This window comes from Rhinopithecus bieti, unplaced genomic scaffold (genome assembly GCF_001698545.2).
Source record: "Rhinopithecus bieti isolate Rb0 unplaced genomic scaffold, ASM169854v2 scaffold_35077, whole genome shotgun sequence".
Classification (NCBI taxonomy): domain Eukaryota; kingdom Metazoa; phylum Chordata; class Mammalia; order Primates; family Cercopithecidae; genus Rhinopithecus; species Rhinopithecus bieti.
Window position 1 is genome coordinate 68,742 of NW_016814799.1, and position 21,314 is coordinate 90,055.

Genomic DNA, 21,314 nt, shown 5'->3' on the forward strand with positions numbered 1-21,314 from the left:
GGCGCGGTGGCTCAAGCCTGTAATCCCAGCACTTTGGGAGGCCGAGACGGGCGGATCACGAGGTCAGGAGATCGAGACCATCCTGGCTAACATGGTGAAACCCCGTCTCTACTAAACTAAAAAATACAAAAACTAGCCAGGTGAGGTGGCGGGCGCCTGTAGTCCCACTACTCCGGAGGCTGAGGCAGGAGAATGGCATAAACCCGGGAGGCAGAGCTTGCAGTGAGCTGAGATCCGGCCACTGCACTCCAGCCTGGGCGACAGAGCGAGACTCCGTCTCAAAAAAAAAAAAAAAGTACATTGTATCAGTAGTTCTGGTTTTAGAACTACTTAGTGGTATATGACTATAGTCTGTGATCCTTTTTACTGATCTATAAAATGTAGGTAATAATTCCTATTCTACCTGTCTCACTGGGTTATGGTAAGAAGCAAGTGAAATGATAATATGAAATGTTTTATGAACCACAAAGAGTTCCATAAATGAGAAGTATTACTATTAAAACAAATGTCTGGTGATATAACTTGGCATACAGAAAGGCTGCTGTAAGAAATGTAAGGGCTAATAACAGTTGAATAATAGCTACCAATTAAATTACAACATGTCAAATACTGCAATTAAGAGTGTAATTTATTGCTTGTGTCCTGTTTGTAGTTGTTGTTTTAGCCTTCCCCCATATATTGTATCTTCTTACATTATTAATTTTTCATAACATTCCCCTTTTCACCCACTTATTAAGACAAACAAAAGATAATAAATACCACTACTCTCATCTTTTTCACATTATGTAAACCCCACTACATTTGTTGGTTTGTGTCATGGAGGAATGCTTGCTTACATAAGGGTCTTAAGAGGCGCTAGAGAATTGTTATAAATTTAAAATGTCTGTGATGATGAAATGAAGAAGCTAGAAACAATCTAAAATTAGCTCTTGAAAAACTTTATGAGTGTATCAGGTAGGGAATTAGTTTTCATAATCTAAGATATATAGTTTGTATTGCAAAAGTAATCATCTGACGATTAACAGCATCTATGATAGAATAAAGAAGAAAACCTGCAGCTCATGCAGTTCCACATTTATTTAATCCTGCCATGCATCTATTCTGTAAACATGACCTTTGGGTTTCCAGGAAGTTCAGGATGAGCTTTTAAAACCCAGATCTTGCACTTAAATAAATTTGACTCCATCTAAATAAGGAGAGAGCTGCTGTGTCTTATAAAACTAGACCCAAGAATGAAACAAAGGAATGACCATAATTGGAAGTGATCAAGTTCTGAATCCTAGCACAAATGATCTTTATCTTTCAGTTCTTCACAAATTCAAATCGTTGTTAAAATAGTATTTTATTTTATTTTTTATTATTATTTTTTAAATAGTATTTTAAAAGGTATCTTTCCTTTTGATATTCTTGCTGTTTCTTTCTTTGACAGATGCAGAAATTTTCAAAAGCGTGAAAGATAGATGGTATCAAAAAAATATACCAAATAGCTCCAGTTTCATATATATTATTTTTTGTTCCAAATTGTCTATATCCAAGGTTTCAGAGACCAAATCACTTTCCTGTTCTGAAACTCTTTATTCCTTTCTTCTCCTCCCCTAAATATATATAAACTCCATAACATACTCATTTATCTTCTACTGAATTATAAGAATACTTAAAATGTTCCTCACTGGGCCCTAGTGGTATCCGAGAGTTCAAAACTCAGAAATATTTGCTGTTGTAGTGCCGTAAAGTGAAATTTGGACTTTTGTCCAAACAGTTTACAGATACTTTTAGTTTATTTTAATTTTACCTGTAAACACATTTAATACATTTGGGTCAAGTGAATATAATGTTTTTAAAATATTAATTAATAACATAAGCATGAAAATGTTTCAGTTGCATTTAAAATAAAGTTTAAATCACCAGTATGTAAAGGTTTACTTTAAATATGTTCAATTTATAATGTATTGCTATCCCACGGATTTGCTAAAACTCATGGCTTTCCTTCACTGTGCTATGATCTGCCTGCTATCTTGATCAACAGATGGCAGACACTAAAGACAACAGCAGACTTCCCGATTTGGATCTGGTAGAGGAAGCAAGACCCCCAAACCTTCAAATCACAAATAACAAAAATGACTGAAATCATCTAATTGTAGTTAGTTATTAGACGAAATTTTGACAACAAAACCTTATTTGGTAAAACTGCACGTCCTTCAGTTGTGCACGCTGCCTGCTGAGATGCCTTAGCAACCATTCTAATGCTTTATCAGCCTCCCTTAATCTGATTGTCCATGAAGTACATATAAATGGCACACCTGCAGGGCTCTTCCCACCTCCTTGGCACTTTTGCCTAGAGCCTGTAGTGTGTTTTTCAAATGGACCAGAGAAAGCAGACAAGTGATGCCTTCTATTTCTGGTGCTGCCCTGCCACCCCTTCCAGGGAATCCTGCCATAGAATCAACACAGTGGAGCTATATCTCCCCAGCCTTGGGGGACCTGCTCTGTGTTGATTCTTGTGTGCACAGAATTTTCTCTAGAGGTGTCTAAAGGTCGCTTAGTGAGGTGATAGGAAGGAACGTTTGACTTTCCTTTGAAGCTGGTTCTGTCTCCTGGAAACAAAACATCATCTTGGGGAATATTTTCAATAGTGATTTAGAAGCATGATTATGTAGCAGAAAGACAGTCTCAACAGCTGAGTAGATGACTCTGTCTGTATTCCTCTCTCATTACTTCATTTTGTTTTCCTTAATGACCTCTAGGCTGTGAATCAGCTCTAATATTAACTATTTTTACAGTGGCTCAAACTCAAGGTCTAATAAGCTCTATCATTTGGACAAATTAAGGTATCTAGGCCTTAGATTCCTCATCTGTAAGGAATGGTGAAACTAAATGGTATGAGTTCCCTTCCAACTCTAAAGTCCCGTCATCCTGCTCTGTTTCTATTATGAATGCACAGGTGCATATTATATGTATCTATTATATATGTTCTGTAAATAATTAAAAGCAATGAACAGTCATATGCTAAGCTTTTAATAGAAGAAAGTCTTAAAAATTGTCTCCTTCTTCAAAACCATAATCAACTTCTCTAGTTGTCACTGCTTTTAACTTTAGAATCCAGCTTATTGTAGCTCTACTGAAGCAAAGTAAGTGATTCTTGTATGAGAATATTAACTAAGTTATAATTGATCTGTCTCATCAAATTCTAATATTTCATCATTAGATAAAGAAGAAATTTTTAAAAATAGAGTTAAGTCTGTTTATGCTTTACCTTTGCTGACTTAGGGCAAATGTACAAGTTTTAGGGCAAGAGGAAAAATGAGAGTCCTTATACAAAGTGTCTAAATATTTAAGTTATAAACCAACCTAATAAAACTGTTCAGTAAAATATGTTCTATCCTCCAACCTTTACAGATATAGTCTCATGATGACTTGGAAAGTTCAAATCCAGAATTCTTGCACTCCTTGGAATTCAAAGCCACAGTGTGGTGGCACGAGGAGAGCTGTAACTAGCCCTAGCCCTCTCCTTGGCCTGCTTCCCTTCTCTCCCACACTTTCCTCCATTCTTCAACTTGATAAGACTCAGGCTTTAATTTTATAAAGGGTTCTTGAATGCTCACAGGACCAACTTTCATCGATCCCCCTCAAAATACCCACCTCTTTGCCTTCTCTTCCAATTTGTTATGGTGCACACCAGTGGTATGGTTCACATTCAGAAGAACAGGCCTGGGAAGAGGCAACACAGAGTCTTTGAAGTGAGCTGAAGTCATTGGGGCAGAGAATTCCAGAGTCCTTAGTACCTGAAGGTCAGGTGGCTAGGGGGCTGGTAGGGCTAAGGGTGGAGGGTATGTGTACAGGTAAGCATGTTCTCTTAGACCCATGGATTCCTAAACCCCTGGGAAGCACAACCAGAAAAGAGCCCTTTAAAGCATGGGCTCAAGACAAAAGCCTCCTTGCCAGATCTAAGGGAAGTTCAGGATCCATGTGTCTGAGTGGAGCCTTAAAAAAGAAATAGACTTCTGCTTGGTCACCTCCTTTGAGGAAACCTCACACACATGCATACACTTTCACACTCCCCCAAGCTAAGTTAGAAGCTGTCTTCTCCCCTCCTTCACAGCATTTATCACATCATATAATAGTTGTTGGTACTTAGTGTGTTTAATAAACAGAATGACTGAATGATGTGAGTTAATCAATTAATAAATAAGGCTCTAGTACAAATAAATTAGCTTTATGTTTTTCTCCCAATTGATGTCATGTCATTATGCCCCAAGGGTAGGATTGGGCAGGATAAATCCAACAGAATTACACAAAATTGCTCTTCTTTTTCTTCTTTTGTTTTGTTTTGTTTTGTTTTAGAGACAGGTTCTTGCTCTGTCACCTGGCCTGCAGTGCAGTGGCATGATCACAGCTCACCTCAGCCTCAAACTCTCGGGTTCAAGGAATCCTCCTGCCTCAGCCTCCCAAGTTGCTAGGACTAAGGCATGCACCACCATACCCGGATTTTTTGATTTTTATGTTTTATGGAGATGGAGGCTTGCTGTATTGCCCAGGCTTCAAGCAATCCTCTTGCCTAGGCCTCCCAAAGTGCTGGGATTACAGGTGTGAGCCACCACGCCAAGCCTGCATCTTTTTATATTTATATATGTATTATAGATTATTTGGAGTATATATGTGCTTATAAATATGCATGTTATAAAAGGATGATTTTCATGAGGACAATGGAAAACTAATTGCATCAATTTCTAGTCACACCAGCCGGGTGCGGTGGCTCACGTCTGCAATCCCAACACTTTGGGAGACCGAGGTGGGTGATTTACCTGAGGTCAGGAGTTTGAGACCAGCCTGGCCAACATGGTGAAACCCCATCTCTACTAAAAATACGAAAAATTAGCTGGGCATGGTGGTAGGTGCCTGTAATCCCAGCTACTCTGGAGGCTGAGGCAGGAGACTCACTTGAACCTGGGAGGCGGAGGTTGCAGTGAGCCAAAGTTGCACCATTGCACTCCAGCCTGGGTGACAGAGCAAGACTCGGTCTCAAAAAAAATAAAAAATAAAAAAGTTCGAAATTCTAGTCACACCATATGGTTATTTATTAAGTAGTATATAAAAGGTTTAGAAATAATTTAGCTTAGCATTTCACAGAATAGCATCAGAGTGAAAAAGAAACTGCCAAGGTTACAAAGTAGTTAATGGCAGAACCAGGCTAGAATCCAATTCACTGATTTCAGTCTTGGGTGTTCTGTTGTCTAGATCTGCACTGTTCAATGCAGTCAACATTAGCTACATATGGCTATTTAAATTTAAAGTTGGCCAGGCTCTGTGGCTCATGCCTGTAATGCTAGCACTTTGGGAGGCCCAAGTGGGTGGATCACTTGAGCTCAGGAGTTTGAGACCAGCCTGGGCAACACAGTGAAAACCCGTTTCCACAAAACAAACAAACAAAAACAAAAATTAGGCTTGGTGGTTCATGCCTGTAGTCCCAGCTACTTGTGGAGCTGAGACAGGAGGATCACTTGAAGCTGGAAGGTGGAGGTGGAGGTTGCAGCAAGTTGAGATCACGCCACTGTACTCCAGCCTGGGTGATAAAGTGAGTCCCTGTAGAAAATAAATAAATAAATAAAATTTAAAATTCAGTGTCTTAATATTGTACTGGCCACGTTTCAAGTGTTCAGTAGCCATATGTGATTGGTGGCTATCCTATTGGTTTGACCAATATAGAATGTTTCTATCATTATAGAAAGTTCTGTTATTAATAGACAGTCCAGATCCATCTAGGTAGAAAACAGATCTGAATAGGATATGACTATATATTATAATCTTAAATTTAAGAACTTTTTCTGTGGATCATGAGTTATTTAAATTCTAGCAGCCAGTGTTTCTCAGCATTGTTGATTTAAAATAGGAAAAGCACTTACACTGCTCAATGGAAATATTTTTTACCGAGTCTAGTGTAGGGTGATAGGCTTTTGTGAACCATAAATTTGTTTCCTTTATAGTACTCGAGGGAAGTATGTTTAATCACAGAGGGCAGAGAAGCCTGTTAATTTTTCTTTCTTTTCCGATCATTTCCATTTTGGGTTTAGCAATAAGAAGCAGTTTATTAAATATTTCGAAGAGATGGAGTGAGCTAATTTTAGTGTGGATATCTGGCGAGAGGTAATATAGAGTCTCTGTTTTGGAATCTGATCAAAATAGATTTTATATACCTAGATTTATCTTTAATCTATGGTATTTAATGCTCAATATTTAGTCTTGGGTTCTGGTTTTGTCAAGTGGTGAGAAAAATGTATTACTTCTTTAATTTCCTGAGCTTTAAGAGACCTCCCTTAAAGAGGTCATAGCCTCATGATTTTGAGAAACACCAGCAAATGAATCATCCTGGTTTAATATTTTCCTCAAAAATTCAGCACATGAGATAGAGAAGTCAAAAAGAATTTACTCTTTTAAAAAATAACTACCGCATGTAGAACTTTTTTTCATCAAATGCTCATGAATACATATAATGCCATGCCATCTTCCTAACCGGCTCTGGGTTGTAGAGGAACTTTTTCAAATAATAGGAATTATGGGGTGATATTCCTGAAACAAAAATCTCTGATACTTAAACAGAACAACTGCCTCAAAACTGGGAACTCTTTCCAGTGATAGAGGTATGATAGTATGAGTGTTGAAATAATGGTGGAAAGCCAGTAAACAGAATTTAATAATTTTTAAATTCATTCATTCATTGTTTCCATTTAGTCAATAATTATTTATGTGTTAGGCACTAATCTAGGTGCTGATGATATGAAATATATGACCTGAGGAAGTTGCTACCTAGTCAAGTGGATTTTTAAAATAGGTAAATAGGTTAAAATATAGCCAGTTGAAATGTGCTAAAGAAACACAAAGGGTAAAAACAAGCTTCGTCTGGGTGCGCTGGAGAAGGCTCACAAAGGAAGTGAGTTATGACCCCTGGGCCTTGAAGAATGATTAAGAACTTCACATGAAGACTGATTGGAGAAGGATATGGACTTCTTGGGAAAATATAAATGATGAAGTGTGACTGAAGACAGGATCCATGAAAGACCTGAAACAAGAGATGAGGCCCTCCCTTTTCAGCACTGTCTTGCTCTGCTCTTGTTTATGCTGTGTTCCTTCATACCCACTTCAACTAAATCATGGGCTTTTACATTGAAAACATTGCAGTGCACTCTCTTATATTGTAAACATTTCCCAATAGTTTCTAGTTGGCATTTCTACACACTTAAGCTATGAAATCCAAATCTTGTAAAACATCACTTGAATTACACTCCAGACATATATGTAATAGTGGCTAGAGTTTATGTTTCTTAACCTTCCCACATCAAACATCCAAGCAGAACATGGCATTTTATATACATGCATCTTAAATGATCCCTTCTTAAGTAAGACAAATTTCCTCTTACTCTTTATAAACCAAGTTTATGTATTTTGTGATCTCGTGATGCATTACACCAGGTTAATATCTTTCAAAAAATTGTAATTAAAGTCTGTTGTACCAAACCCTTGAGAAAATCTGGTACTAATGTTTTATGACTCCATCAGTTAGATTATACGTGTTATCATTCTTCTCTTTGGAACTAGACTTTTAAAAGTATTTTCTTCATTTTGCCTAACTTTTATTAAATCATGTAAAATTCTTAAGTCAAAAGGAAATAATTTTAAATGGCTTAATAGTTGTGGGCTTTTATCCTCCCCTTCACAGATGGACCACCTCTTTTTTTTGTTCCCTGTGTTTTTTATTACAGAAGCTAGTTGTATATTCTTGTGTCCAGAAATGACCAGCAGCTCTCATAGCTTCAGATTTTACTGTTAGTCATCAGGGACAGAACAGGAACTGTGTCCGCCCCCTACATCATTTCCTAATAGCAGGCAACCAGAACTTGCCTTAAAACATGTCCCAAGAGGCATCCTAAAGCACATCATTTAGGAACTCAGCATCCTGTTTAAGTAATTAATACCTCAATCAAATTTGTGCTAACATCAGTAGTGTCAGAAAAGTTCATTAATTTTTTTCCATCCCATGGTGTATCTTTTTGTGTGTGTGTGTGTTTTTTTTTTTTTTTTTTGGTTCACAAACTGGAAAGTACAGCCAATGCATAATGGTCACAGAGTCATTCTTTTCTTAACAGCCTACTTTGAAGATTTATTTGGGTTGATAATTCTATCTACTGTTTGCATAATTGTTTTCTGAAGTGCATTGGAGACCGTAGGCCTACATACACATACACAACACTCTCATTGTTAATGATACCATATAATTTGGATGATTTTAGCTTTGCTGTATTCATATGGAAGTCATGACCTAAATTCCTCCACTCACGCTTGCAATTAGAGGTAATCTGGAGGCTATTAGAATAGGCCAGCAATGTTAGAATGAGTCAGGTGAACAAAAAGGGTGAAAAATCCTGCCATTCCTATCTTGAAACACTATTGTCTAAAGTTTAAGAAAAAACAAAACAAAACCTGATTTGCTTTATGTATCCATTTATTCATTTCTTTAATTTTTATCCTACTCAAAGTAAACATCATTGTGCTTACAAGTACCTACAAGGCCATACACATACAATTGTTCTTCCCTGTTCGTATCCCCATCTCCCAGTACTCACTGATAGCCTCCTTGGTGTTCTTTGAACACACTTAGCATGTGCCCAACTCTTGGTCTTTGCATTTGCTCTTCCCTTGCCTGGAATATTCTTCCCCCTTCTATATGCATGGCTCTTTGCCTGACCTCTTTATCACTGAGAGCTTCACTAAATGACCCCCCCCCACCACCCCCCCCCCCCCACACACACACACACACAATTTAAACTATTCCATCTACTTCTCACAATCCATATCCCCCTCTTTGCTTTAGCACTTACCACCTGACACAATTTTATATTTTATTTGTTTACTGTCTTACTACATTCACTAGTATATGAAGTCCAGTGGTATGCATTTTTATCTTATTTTGTTTTGAGTGCTCACTGAGTAGTCATTTTGTTTTGTCTTATTTTGTAGACAAAATAGCACCCAGTGGGCTCTTAAAAACTATTATGTGAATGAATAAATGAATTAACCTCAAAATGATTCACTGAGCAATCACTATGTGCCAGCTACTGTGCATGATAAAGATAATTTAGAGTGAATAAAGAAGTAACCAGACAATTATGATTATTGTTGGTAAATTCTACGAAAACATCATAGGGGTGCTTTAGAGAACAAAAGAAGGCACCTAACCCCAAGGGTGAGGTCTCTGAGCTCTGATATTTGGAATGGATGCAGGAGAGGACCGGAGAGAAGAAAGCCCTTTATAGGAACAGACAGAGGTGTAGAACGAAGGAAGCCTGGCTTATGCAGAAAACTGCAACTACTGCCAAATCCCAGACTCTTCTAAAAGGCTCTGAAAAGCGATTGAAAGATATTTAAGTATGAGAAAGGTCTGAACCCATTAGGGGAAGCTCACGCAGGCAACAGTGTGCAGAAAGGATTGGAGGAGACCAAAAGCAGGGTGGTCATTAGGTGAATGTTACGTTAGCTAAGGGAGCGAGAAATGGGTTTAACAGGAATGCAGCAATGTGACTGGAGAAGAGGGCTGGACCATAGAGATATTCTTAAGTATCTGATGGACTGAAGTAGGAGTAAAACTTTACTCTGAGGCCTGAGTAACATGCTTTTGGTAAGGAAGTCACCAACATGGGGTCTATCAGGTTTCTTTAACTTACTTTCTTACCATATGCTGAATACTGTACATAAATGTTTAGATATGGAATCTAGCAGGGGAGAGGAAAAATTGGAAAGAAAATCAAGTATACTATATAATTTTTTACTGTGTTTACAAGTTTTTATCTGAACTTTATTTTGCATAACTTTCCATGGTATTTTCTGAAAGATTATTAAAACTGGTATAAAGGTTTATATGCAGATTAGTGCCATTACTCCACGCTTAGAATTTTTCAGTGACTCTTTGAGTTTTGTCTTTTGATAAAGTTATACTCATGACGCAGAATTCTTCAATAAAAGTTTTACAATTTATATCACCCAGAACCTGTATTTAAATTGGTGTATTTTAAGGTTCTAATTATAGTTGACGTTTCTGGAGTTTAAGAAATATAGCTTAGTATGTTGAGATTCTGTATGTTACAGTTTTTAATCTTGAGATATATGCAAAGAAATTATTTTGAGGAAATCAAACTAGATTTTTTCATCTTAACTGGTTATATACAAAGTATATGCAAATATAAATAAGGAAGGATCGCTTCATCGATTAATAAAGATGAACCGAAAAGATTATGACTCTAGGTTGGAAATCTACTTGATCCAAACTTACTAAATCATGAGGATAACAATAATGGAATTGTTTTAGAAATCTTGAATCACTAGAACAATTGACTTTAATTTTGAGAATAGGCAGCATTTGTTTGACTAGTGAATAATGAATTTATGGCATTATTCATCCAAGTTGTTGTGCAGGATGAAAATATAAACAAGTGTAAGGAAGATTAGATAGGCTAGGAGTAGTAGCTCACACTTGTAATCCCAACACTTTGGGATGCCAAGGTGAGAGGATCGTTTGAGGTCAGGAGCTTGAGACCAGCCTGGGCAATATAGCAAGACCCTGTCTCTACAAAACATTAAAAACTTAGCCAGGCATAGTGACATGTGCTTGTAGTCCCAGCTACTTGGGAGGCTGAGGCAGGGAGGATTGCTTGAGCCTAGGAGTTTGAGGCTGCAGTGAGCTATGATCATGCCACTGCGCTCCAGCCTGGGCAACAGAGTGAGACCCCGTCTCAAAAGGAAAACAAAATTTTAAAAGTTTGATAAATTAATGAATGTCTCTATGGTATTTGCCCATTACTTTATAAACTTACCTTTGTACCAAAATTGCAAGACTAATCAAATGTAATCATCTTAACCAACTGGTAGCAACATACCCTAATTTGAAAATCAATTTTTGGGTAGGGAAACTTTGATTTGTAAGCTTAACTTTAATTACCACAGTGTTATAGATATATAATGGTATTATTAATCTAAGGGTGCTCAAAACAAATGTATATAAGTAAAATCTTGCTCAGTAAAAATAACTGGTATCTCTGGATGTGTGCATGCATGCACATGTGTCTGTGGTGTGTGTGTGTGTCTGTCTGTACTTAAGTGTCCTATATTTTATTCTGCCTTAATCCCAGGTCACCCCCTGGTAATGGATGATACTCTTGTTAGATCTCTACCATTTTTCCTGCCAGAGAGATAAAAGAAGTATATGCACATTTCTGGTAACTGTGAATATATTCTTGGCAGCATAGTTATGAAAATTCTGTAAGACGTGTATTCCCAATTTAAAATTAATGTTAAATCTTAAAAACTGCTTTTATTTTTAGAGGTTACCAGAAGCAGCAGTAGTTTCCTAACAGTGAAGGAAAATATTGTCTTTGTAGACATCCTTAGATTTTCATTAAATATTGTGTTAAAATATACAACTTACTTAATTTTATGAATTTCGGAGTTGTGATTAGTCATTCTAAATCTCTGATTTTATGTGATTATGCAACAGAGACCAAATTAGAAAATATCAGATATGTTATTCTCTAATTAAAATATTTGATGTAGAATTCACTTATTTTCATTTGAAATATCCTTTTCCAGGGTTATGTATCAATGTGATGAAAGAGACAATTTTAGTGAACAACATTTTTCTTCAAGTGGCAGTTAGGTTTACAGTGGGAAACAAGCCTTCGTGAATTGAACATACACATTCTCAGTCTAAATACTGAATTAATGTACTCCTTGTTCCATGATTTCCTTTCTAACATCAACATTTTAAGAAGTAAAGTACTCTAGAGACACTGGAGAAAGTGGAATCATAGACAATGATAAAATCCAAGTCCTTTCTTGATTCTCAGATCTCCTATCACCACAACCTCCAAATTCTGCCCTTACTTAGCATGATAACATGAACATTTACTTCCCAAACAATTTACCCAAGTGAGGAAATGATTAAATATGTTTATATGCTAAGGGGAAGAACTAGTGAAGAAGTGGAGCCTCTGATACAGATGCAGGGGTAACTGATTGCAAAAGATCCCTGAGGACAGAGACAAGGATGGATTCCAGAGTATACCGGATGAATTTGCCTTGTATAGGAGGAGGGGCTCTTCTTCCCCTGATACAGGAAAGAGGTATACATACGTTTGGTTTGATGAGAGACAAGATGTCGAGGGAATTTACACCTGATAGTCTCTATTTTCTCTGCAAAATCTAAAACAGGGAGAATTTTAAATAGAGGGAGTGAGATAAGTAGGGAGAATGTCTGACCACACAGATAAACCAAATAACAAGCTCATTAAACAGTTGGTTGGTTGAGTAAATTAAATAGAAATATATAAAGGCAGTATTGCACGGTGTACTTTCAATAACCTAAAGCTGATTATATGAGGAAATTGTTAGTCTTCCTGTGAGGATTGCAAAATAACATGGGGAACAGATTCTCTGAACATTCCTAAACATTATATATTTTTAATAAAAAGGATGCATGAACAGATCTCCCTCTAACAACCACCCTAGTGTTTTATTTAGTGTTACAGAGTAGGAATGCAACATGCTGATTAACTGAAATGTCACACACTGAAAATAAGCTGGTCATTAGTTAGATGTCATGGAATAAAGAGCTTTTAACATGAAATGATGAGTGTCTATAACTTTGCTGAAACATACTAAAAAATATTTTTGAACTGGAAGAAAATGCTTAATAGTTATATTTTAAAATAGATACAAATAGAAATATAACTATATCTCTTTGAGTTATTTTCCACTGTCTCAAAGCCATGCCTTGCTCTAAATAAAGCCAAGAAAATCCCAACACTGACTTTGTGGTTGAAAAACTGCTAAATCTCAAAACTGCTGCATTTCCATGCTGTATATATATTCTCATTCATCTCACTAAATCTCCTCCACCCAGTATTTTAGTCTAAGAAACAACTGACAGCATCTTTTGTTCCCTTTTCTAGTATATACTCAGTATCACAGTTGACACTGGCCTCCCCTAGTTTGTAAACAAGTGTTTGTGCAGGTTAGTTGACTATATTTCCTAAGAGGAAGAATAGAGAAAAAAACAAACAAACAAAAAAGCATGTTTCTTTGTAATGCCATTCAATTATTTCCTTTGCAAATCTGCTTACTGAAGATTTGCAGGTGCAGAAGTCATCTAATGTGTCCATTTGCTGAAAAACTACATTGCATTTTAACTGCTTCTAAGGACTGTATTTTCAGCCTTTTAAATGAGATTGATGTGATACATTTATAGGTTTTTTTTAAAAAAACAACATTTGCTGGAACAGCAAAGATTATTTTTTAATAGTGAGGACAAATCAGAATCCTGCTGTATATGCTTCATGTTTTTCACAAGAAAATTAGAAGAAAAGATCTATGTGGTACTTCAAACTGAAATTTTTCTTTCCTTTTTTTTTCCTGATACATGAAATGTCAACATAGTTCAGTACAGCAAAGAGAATCTTAGAGAATAGGACAGTTTAAATTGGTCATCTAAGCTTAAGTGGCTGTAATATTATGTTAATTGAATTGTTTTTCTTTTTTAGGGTCCCCTAGGGCCTCCAGGACAAAAGGTAGAGTATAAACAACAATACTGTGAAAGTAATTATGCTCTCATGACCTAATGGCAAGCAGGAGAGGTGAATGAAATTAGCTACTGTGAGCCATGCTGAAGCAGTTAGTCTGGTTTGTGCATTCTGCTTTCTAAAAATACAGTCATATAATGTGAACATTAGATGTCTAATTGACTCCATTATAAAAAATTTAATAAATCCAGAGCAGACTCTTTTTAAGTTGTCTGCTGAACTTGTACGTTATTGAATTTTTAATTCAAATACTGGTAAAACATTATGACAAAATTTAAAATGTGAAAGATAATTTGATATTGCAAAATGAATGCATGGCCTTCCTCAATTATATGATTGCCAAATGGCCAGAGAACTGAGCCGAAAAAAAGGATATTACTGGGTTCACTATATTCAAGTGGCCTATTGGTGTCCTTCTTGCTGAGGTAACATGAAAAGTGACTTCCTGATAGTCATTTCATTGTTATCCACAATCATCAGAATTGACCATTAAATTCTGATGGAGAGGCCAGACGCAGTGGCTTACGCCTATAATCCCAACACTTTGAGAAGCTGAGGCGGTTGGATCACCTGAGGTTAAGAGTTAGAGACTATCTTGGCTAACATGGTGAAACCCCATCTCTACTAAAAATACAAAAATAGCTGGGTGTGGTGGCACACGCCTGTAGTCCCAGCTACTCAAGAGGCTGAGACAGGAGAATCGCTTGAACCTGGGAGGCAGAGGCTGCAGTGAGCTGAGATTGTGCCACTGCACTCCAGCCTGGGTTAGACAGAGCAAAACTTGGTCTCAAAAACAAATTTTTTTTTCAAATTCTGATAGAGAAGATCTAGGGTTTCCAAAATTACACCTATCCTATAGTAGTAAATATCTTAATAGCAAATAGATGGCATTTTGCCAACAAAATATCACTAAGTCCTCATTCCCCCATCCTTACACCCCTCAATAGGGGAGGGGGGTATTTAACCCGCGGAAAACTAAAGAAAACAATTGTATTATAACAGGTGGAAAAGTGATTATTCTTTATCTTTGGAATCCATCAAAGATAGAGACTTTTTATCCCCCAAGCACTGGGCATGTGGCATCTGTTGAAACATAATCCTACAAACTAAGTAAAAGTCCATGGGTTGTGAGACAACTTGTGCATAGGAACACTTTGTCCTTCGCAATAATGTCTCTGTTAAGCATGGTGTGAAATTGTAAAGCTACTCTAATCCACATACGACCAGGATAAAATTACTGCTTCAGGCTTCCGGAAGTCCTTTAATGACCCATTCAATATACTCACTGAACGCACTAAGGAACTTGCCATCTCAATTTGTTTTCATTACAATTACTGTTTTTTCAGTAGACTATTTTTTAGGGGAGTTTTTGGTCTATAATTGCTATTTAAAAAAAAATTTTCCCCGTTATTATTAAAGAAATGTAATATCATACATCTACTAAGAAATATCTGTTTTCCAGTTTTAGACAAAGAATAAGCACATTGTATTTAAAATGGTTTCTCCAGAGCCTAAATGGAAGGTGTAATGGAGGGAAATGACATCACTGTTTGAAAATATTTGCTAATGTTTCTGTATCCAGTTAAATGTCATAGATTTTTCTCAGGTAATAATTAGCTTTCTTATTCTCCAGCTCACCCATCTATGTCCAATCATTCATACTCACGCCACTACGCATGTGTGCACACACATGCCCACACGTGCTCACGCACACACCTTAACTTTTTTTGTAAAGAGGTTGTGTTGTTCCTGGTCAGTGTATAACATTTTTTACACCTTTCTGAGTCACTCTGGAAGACATATTCACATTCATGTGGCTTAAACTTACTCCTTGAAAGTCTGGGAGAAAAACGCTTAAAATACAACAAATTTGAGTTTATGACATGGGCCCCTTATTTAACTGCAGAACAAATGGTTGTCATTTTAATTACCTTTTGTTTTATGGTATTTTAACTCATTAAATGCAAGTGTTACTGCTACTGGTAGGCATTTTCCAGATGGAACTAAGCCTATTTATTCTTAAAAACATGAAAATTTAGAGCCATGTGGCCCTCTGATAGGTATGATCAATTTATCATGTAAATTTCTTTAAAACATATTAAAGTTAAGTGGATACTTAGAAGCAAGTTTTAATTTTAACTCTGTAGTTTCTGGGGAAGCTTGAGGAATCTGCTTACATTATGTATTTGAACATGGTGGATAAGGTCTGAAAAATAAAACTTCCTAGAAATGTTTTAGCAAGGCTTACATAACTAATACAATATAAATTTAGAATTGAAATATTTTGTGTATGATATCAACTGAATTTAATGATGTGCCTCTTTAGGGTTCTATTGGAGCACCTGGAATTCCAGGGATGAATGGGCAAAAGGTGAGTTCTATAAAATATTCTATTTAAAAAATAACTTGGTGACCATTGAAATCACAAAATTATTCTAGTTCATAATGTTAGTAATAAGCTCATATGCTTATAAAAACACTATGTATACTTTTGAAATACAGGAAGATTATGCTACAAATGACCACATTAGTTTAATTTTTAAAGATGCATTAAAGAGTCAGGAATTCTTTGAAAATTTTCCATTTCAAGTATTTTGGATGTGTTACTGTTCAGTAAATTATGTATGTAATACAACTATATCTTTCTCATAAATAGATATGGAATTGGAAAAATTTGTGTTTAACATTGATTGTGATAAACAAAATGCACTTTATTCTGGTCATGGTAAAACTAATATGTATTAATAATTGGCTAACAAAAGTTATTCTCATAGAAGGAACTAGTAAAACTTTCTGAATCCAGAAGGAAGCTCTTTTCACTGTTAAGCAAAAGTAGAAGTTAAATAGATTTGTCCCGCTTTGGTATTACATACACTTTTATTGTACTGTTGATAATGAGGGGAAAAAGTATAAGTGAAAGAAACAATACACTCTACATACATGTCTATGTGTTGTATACATTTACTCCTGCAACATACTTACTAGTTGGACAAAGCATAGCTCCTCAACATCCCTGACCGGCTCTTTAGCCTGGAACCTTCACAGAAACCAGGAAAACCATTGTGGTCGCTGACAAAGCCCATTGCTGAGCCAGTCCGTCAGGAGCCAGGGAGCTGAGCGAGGGACTTTCCTGTCTTCCTCAGAGTTCTTGGCCTGGCCCTTTTATACCCTGTGACCCATTATCTTGCCTTCCCAGAGTATTTTAAATCCATGTACTCTGGACCAAATTCTGAAATCATATGTAACTCAATCCTTTCAGATGCAATAAATACTCCTTGTGATCTTTTCCATCACGTCCATCTTTTCTTTCTGTCAATAAGACATAAACAACCACAACTTTAAACCTAGTAAGTTGCTAAGAGCATGAGTCTACCACTCAGAGGCTGTGTGAATTTTGGCAAAGTCCTTGGAATTCTCTGGCCTCAGTTTCTCATCGGTAAAGGGAGACAATGGCAGTGCCTACCTAATAGAGTCAATGAGAGTTAAGGGAGTAAATAGATATAGTCTTTAGACTGTATTTGATATTACCATTAAACTTTTCCTTCACTTCAGTTCAGTGAAGGTCTGAAAATTCAGTTAATCTATGTTTTTAAGAGGCTGTCTGTTCCCAGAAGTACTCAATTCCCACATGAAATTAATGTTCTCAGCCAAGGCTTATGGTGTCCTTTAGTCCATAAACCAAACACCGCACACTCACCAGTAGTTAGCCATCCATGTCACAGCTACATTTTCCACTTAGTAAAATGCATATCCATTTGCTTCACAAATCCTGGCAAAGACAGAAGATTTAGAATATTGCAGATCGTGGAGGGAAACCTAAGCAAAACTTTAAAAGTGTTCATTCTCAGATGGATCTGAAAATTATATAACTCAAGATAACATTTAGAAACAACAAAATACAGATACGGCATAAATATTGTTTTTGGCATTGGTGAAAACAAAACTTGTATGCCTAAGGTTAATAATGTTTTCCTTTTCTTCTTTGTTTCTTTTCATTTTCAACTTTGAGACAATCATGAAAATTTATAGAAACTTTTAACGTGAAACAAAACAACTTTAAAACTGTCACATATACCTTTTGAAGACTGCATATTCTTTATTTTTGCAAAGGAAATATGCAATTTCCTTAGCAAGAGAAAGGAATGTGACATTTTCTTGTCCTAGTCACCAAGTTTAATTTATATTTCAAGGAAATAGACAGTTAATATTTGCAGTTTTATGTCTTGTTATACATCTTTGTGGCATTTTAAAAGTGTTTTCTGTAAAACCCAGGGAAATGAAATGATTTCACACTTTTATGAAGGCATCAGCAAAATGTAATTTAAATTTGTTTTCCCTCCTTCAGAGAACTGAACCTAAAGCTTTGTGTATGGAATTTCTGTTAGGTCTAGTCGTTACTTAACATTTGTAATATTTGCTGTATCATTTTTAGGAAAAGAAAGTGTAAAAAACACAAGTCTCCTTCACTGAAACAGCAGGTCACTTAGTAAAAACAAAACTGGCAATAGAGTAATCATTTTACATACTTAGAGCATATGAGCATATGAAATGAACTCTAGAATTTGTTTTAAACTAATTTTTTGAACTCTAGACTTTGTTTTCTGGAGTCTTGAACTCTAGAATTTGTTTTTCTAAGAAAGGAGCTTACAATGACATAATAATTGTTTTTTAGTAAGAGCACCTTAATATCCTTAAATTGTCTTGAGAAAACATTTTCTTCTCCAATTACAATTTTTGCTTTTTCCAAAAAAGGCAGTTACTTTTTGATACTTTAAGGGAAAAAGTTTCAGACAGTGGTTAGGAAGGATATAATTTTCTTTTTTTTTTTTTTGAAGACGGGGAGTCTCCTCTTGTCAAAAACCCAGGCTGGAGTGCTGTGGCGGGATTCTTCAATGCTCAACTGCTAAAGCGCTCCGCCTCCCGGGTCACGCCATTTCTCCTGTCTTTCAGCCTCCCCGGTAGCTGCGGACTACAGGCGGGCCGGCCACGTCTGCCCGGCTAGTTTTTTGTAGTTTTTAGTAGGGAGGACGGGGCTTTCACTGTGGTTAGCCAGGATGCGTTCTTCGATTTCTCCTGACCTCGTGATCGCCCGTCTCGGGCCTCCCAAAAGTTTTGCTGGGGATTACAGGCTTGAGCCACCGCACCCGGCCTGGGAAGGATATAATTTCTAAGCCACCAGAAATATGGCAAATCATATCCAGCTGCTTGGGGGCACTGAGGCAGAAGGATTGCTTGAGTCCGGCCTGGGCACCATAGTGAGATCCTATCTCTTAAAAAGAAAAAAGTAAGAAATATGGCAAAAAAAAAAAAAAAAAACCTGGGGAACAAAAAATTCTCTTCTTATGTTTGAAAAAAAAGAAAGAAAAGTATACTATTTTAAGAAAACACTGGCCAGGTGTGGTGTCCCATGCCTATAATCCCAGCATTTTTAGAGGCTAAGGCAGGAGGATTGCCTAAGCTCAGGAGCTGGAGACCAACCTGGGCAACATGGTGAAACCCTGTCTCTATTTGAAAAAAAAGAAAGAGAGAGAGAAAGAAAAAAAGAAGACAAAAATGCTCTGTTTCCCATAGAACATTGTCCATCCATTCAGGATGGCAAAATAGGTGAAGGCCTTAGCACATAAACTTGGCGTGACGTTTTTCCTGCACATTATATTTTACATTTTGATCACCTTGATTAGTAATCTGAATATTTATTTTTGTAGTGGTTTTTCATTACGAGAAAGGACTTGCATAAGCAGTGGCATGGCATTAGACTCCAATCTTGCCCCTTCTGGCATCACAACCTATGAAAGGCTACAGAGCATCCTTCTGTGAAATGTAGGAAGTAGTGTGGTACAGAGAAAAGGGTGTGGTCTCTGCATGTGAGAGAGAATGCTCTGTGTCCTCCTTTGGGCCAGTTACTTAACCTTTCTAAGGTTCCAGTGTATGCTATAGAGACAGACCTTGTAGTATTAATTACGCAACATATCTGAAGTGAATATTATGTAATAGATGCCCAATAAATGTTGTCAAGTATCTCTAGTAGTATTCTCATGCCTTAAGAATTTCAGCAGGCTGGACACAGTGGCTCATGCTTGTAATCCCAACACTTTGGGAGGCCAAGGTGGGAGGATCGCTTGAGCTCAGGAGTTCAAGGTTACAGTGAGCCCTGATCGTGCCACTGCACTCCAGCGTGGACAACATAGTGAGACCTTGTCTCAAAAAAAAAAAAAAAAAGTGTCAGCAAATGAGCCCTAGACTTACAATCAAGCAGGGAGGAAAAGCCAGTTGAATTCCTCACAGAGAGGAAATGAATACACAGAATTATACATAGAGGTAGAATGTGTTCTCTGTCCCCTGGCTGTCTCCCTGACCCTAAGGACTAAGGGCCCCAGCTCTTAAGGACTGGGTGGTTGGAATGTCACTGCTATAGATACAAGAAAGAGAAACACATGTTTCACATTATTATGAAAGCACAATCACCAGCGGGCTGATGTAGGATCCCTGTCCTGGCGATAGAACACTCTGTGCTCTTTCACTTTTTGTGTAGCCTTTAAAGGACCCCTTTTTTCTCTGCATTCAAAGGGGCTTCATTTGTAAAATGAGAGCAGAAGCTGTACCAATTTATCCCTAAGTTTCTCAGAGATACTGTGAGTACACAAAAGTCCCCATCCCCATGTCTTGTTTCCAATGCAACCAGCTTTCAACATCCTCTCTTCCCAATTCTGAAAGCTGATGTTTTCATAATTTGGACTAGTTTCCACCAACCAAGCAGTTAGGGCAGATCTAATGCAAATCCTACCTAAAAATATAAAATGTTATCTATTTTTTCTTTGGCTAATTATATTGAACACAAAAATAATGTAATTCTCCTGAAGATCTCGTTGGTTTAAACATATAACTAACATTTTATTTGTCCTCCATAATTTATTGTTTCCCCCACCATGTGCGTGTGCATGAGTGCATGCCCATGCACATACACACACACATAATACATGAAGTGATGTATATTTGAATATTGATCAGTTAGTTCATACTTCAAATACTCTGGAGAAATGTGAGCTATTTAAAATAATTTTATGGTCGAAACATGTTTTTAAAGTGAAGAATTATTTGGCAAAATAGATTGCTGTCTACAATTTTGTTTACATACTTATATGTCAGTTTTAAAATCTGAACTATTAAAAGGTGTTATTAAAACTCTGTATTTTCTACTTTTCCTGATTTACATCTTTCTTAGCATCCATAAGAACAGATAATCACTATGACAGTTTATTTGAAGAGCAATTAGTGCCCAACACTGTGCAAATGCCATGAAAGGGAAGCTGGAGGCCGGGCGCGGTGGCTCACGCCTGTAATCCCAACACTTTGGGAGGCCGAGACGGGTGGATCACCCAAGGTCAGGAGTTCGAGACCAGCCTGACCAACATGGAGAAACCCCGTGTCTACTAAAAATGCAAAATTAGCGGGGCATGGTGGTGCATGCCTGTAATCCCAACTACTCGGGAGGCTGAGGCAGGAGAATCACTTGAACTCTGGAGGTGGAGGTTGCAGTGAGCCAAGATCACGCCATTGCACTCCAGCCTGGGCAACAAGAGCAAAACTCCGTCTTAAAAAAAAAAAAGGAGCTGGAGACAGATGAAGTCCATACAAAGTCCTATTTTACTCCTCTTAATTCACATCCTTGTCTCTTGATTACTACAAAATAATGTT

General features: G+C 37.0%; 1 protein-coding gene across 1 annotated transcript in view; it reads left to right on the top strand.

The window, feature by feature from the left end:
- Positions 1–21,314, top strand: part of COL25A1 (collagen type XXV alpha 1 chain) — a 200,755-nt gene that overhangs the window by 67,387 nt on the left and 112,054 nt on the right. The window contains exons 7-8 of the mRNA XM_017852381.1: positions 13,581–13,607; positions 15,946–15,990. Of these exons, the coding sequence (XP_017707870.1) occupies positions 13,581–13,607; positions 15,946–15,990 (72 nt within the window). The remainder of the gene's footprint in view (positions 1–13,580; positions 13,608–15,945; positions 15,991–21,314) is intronic.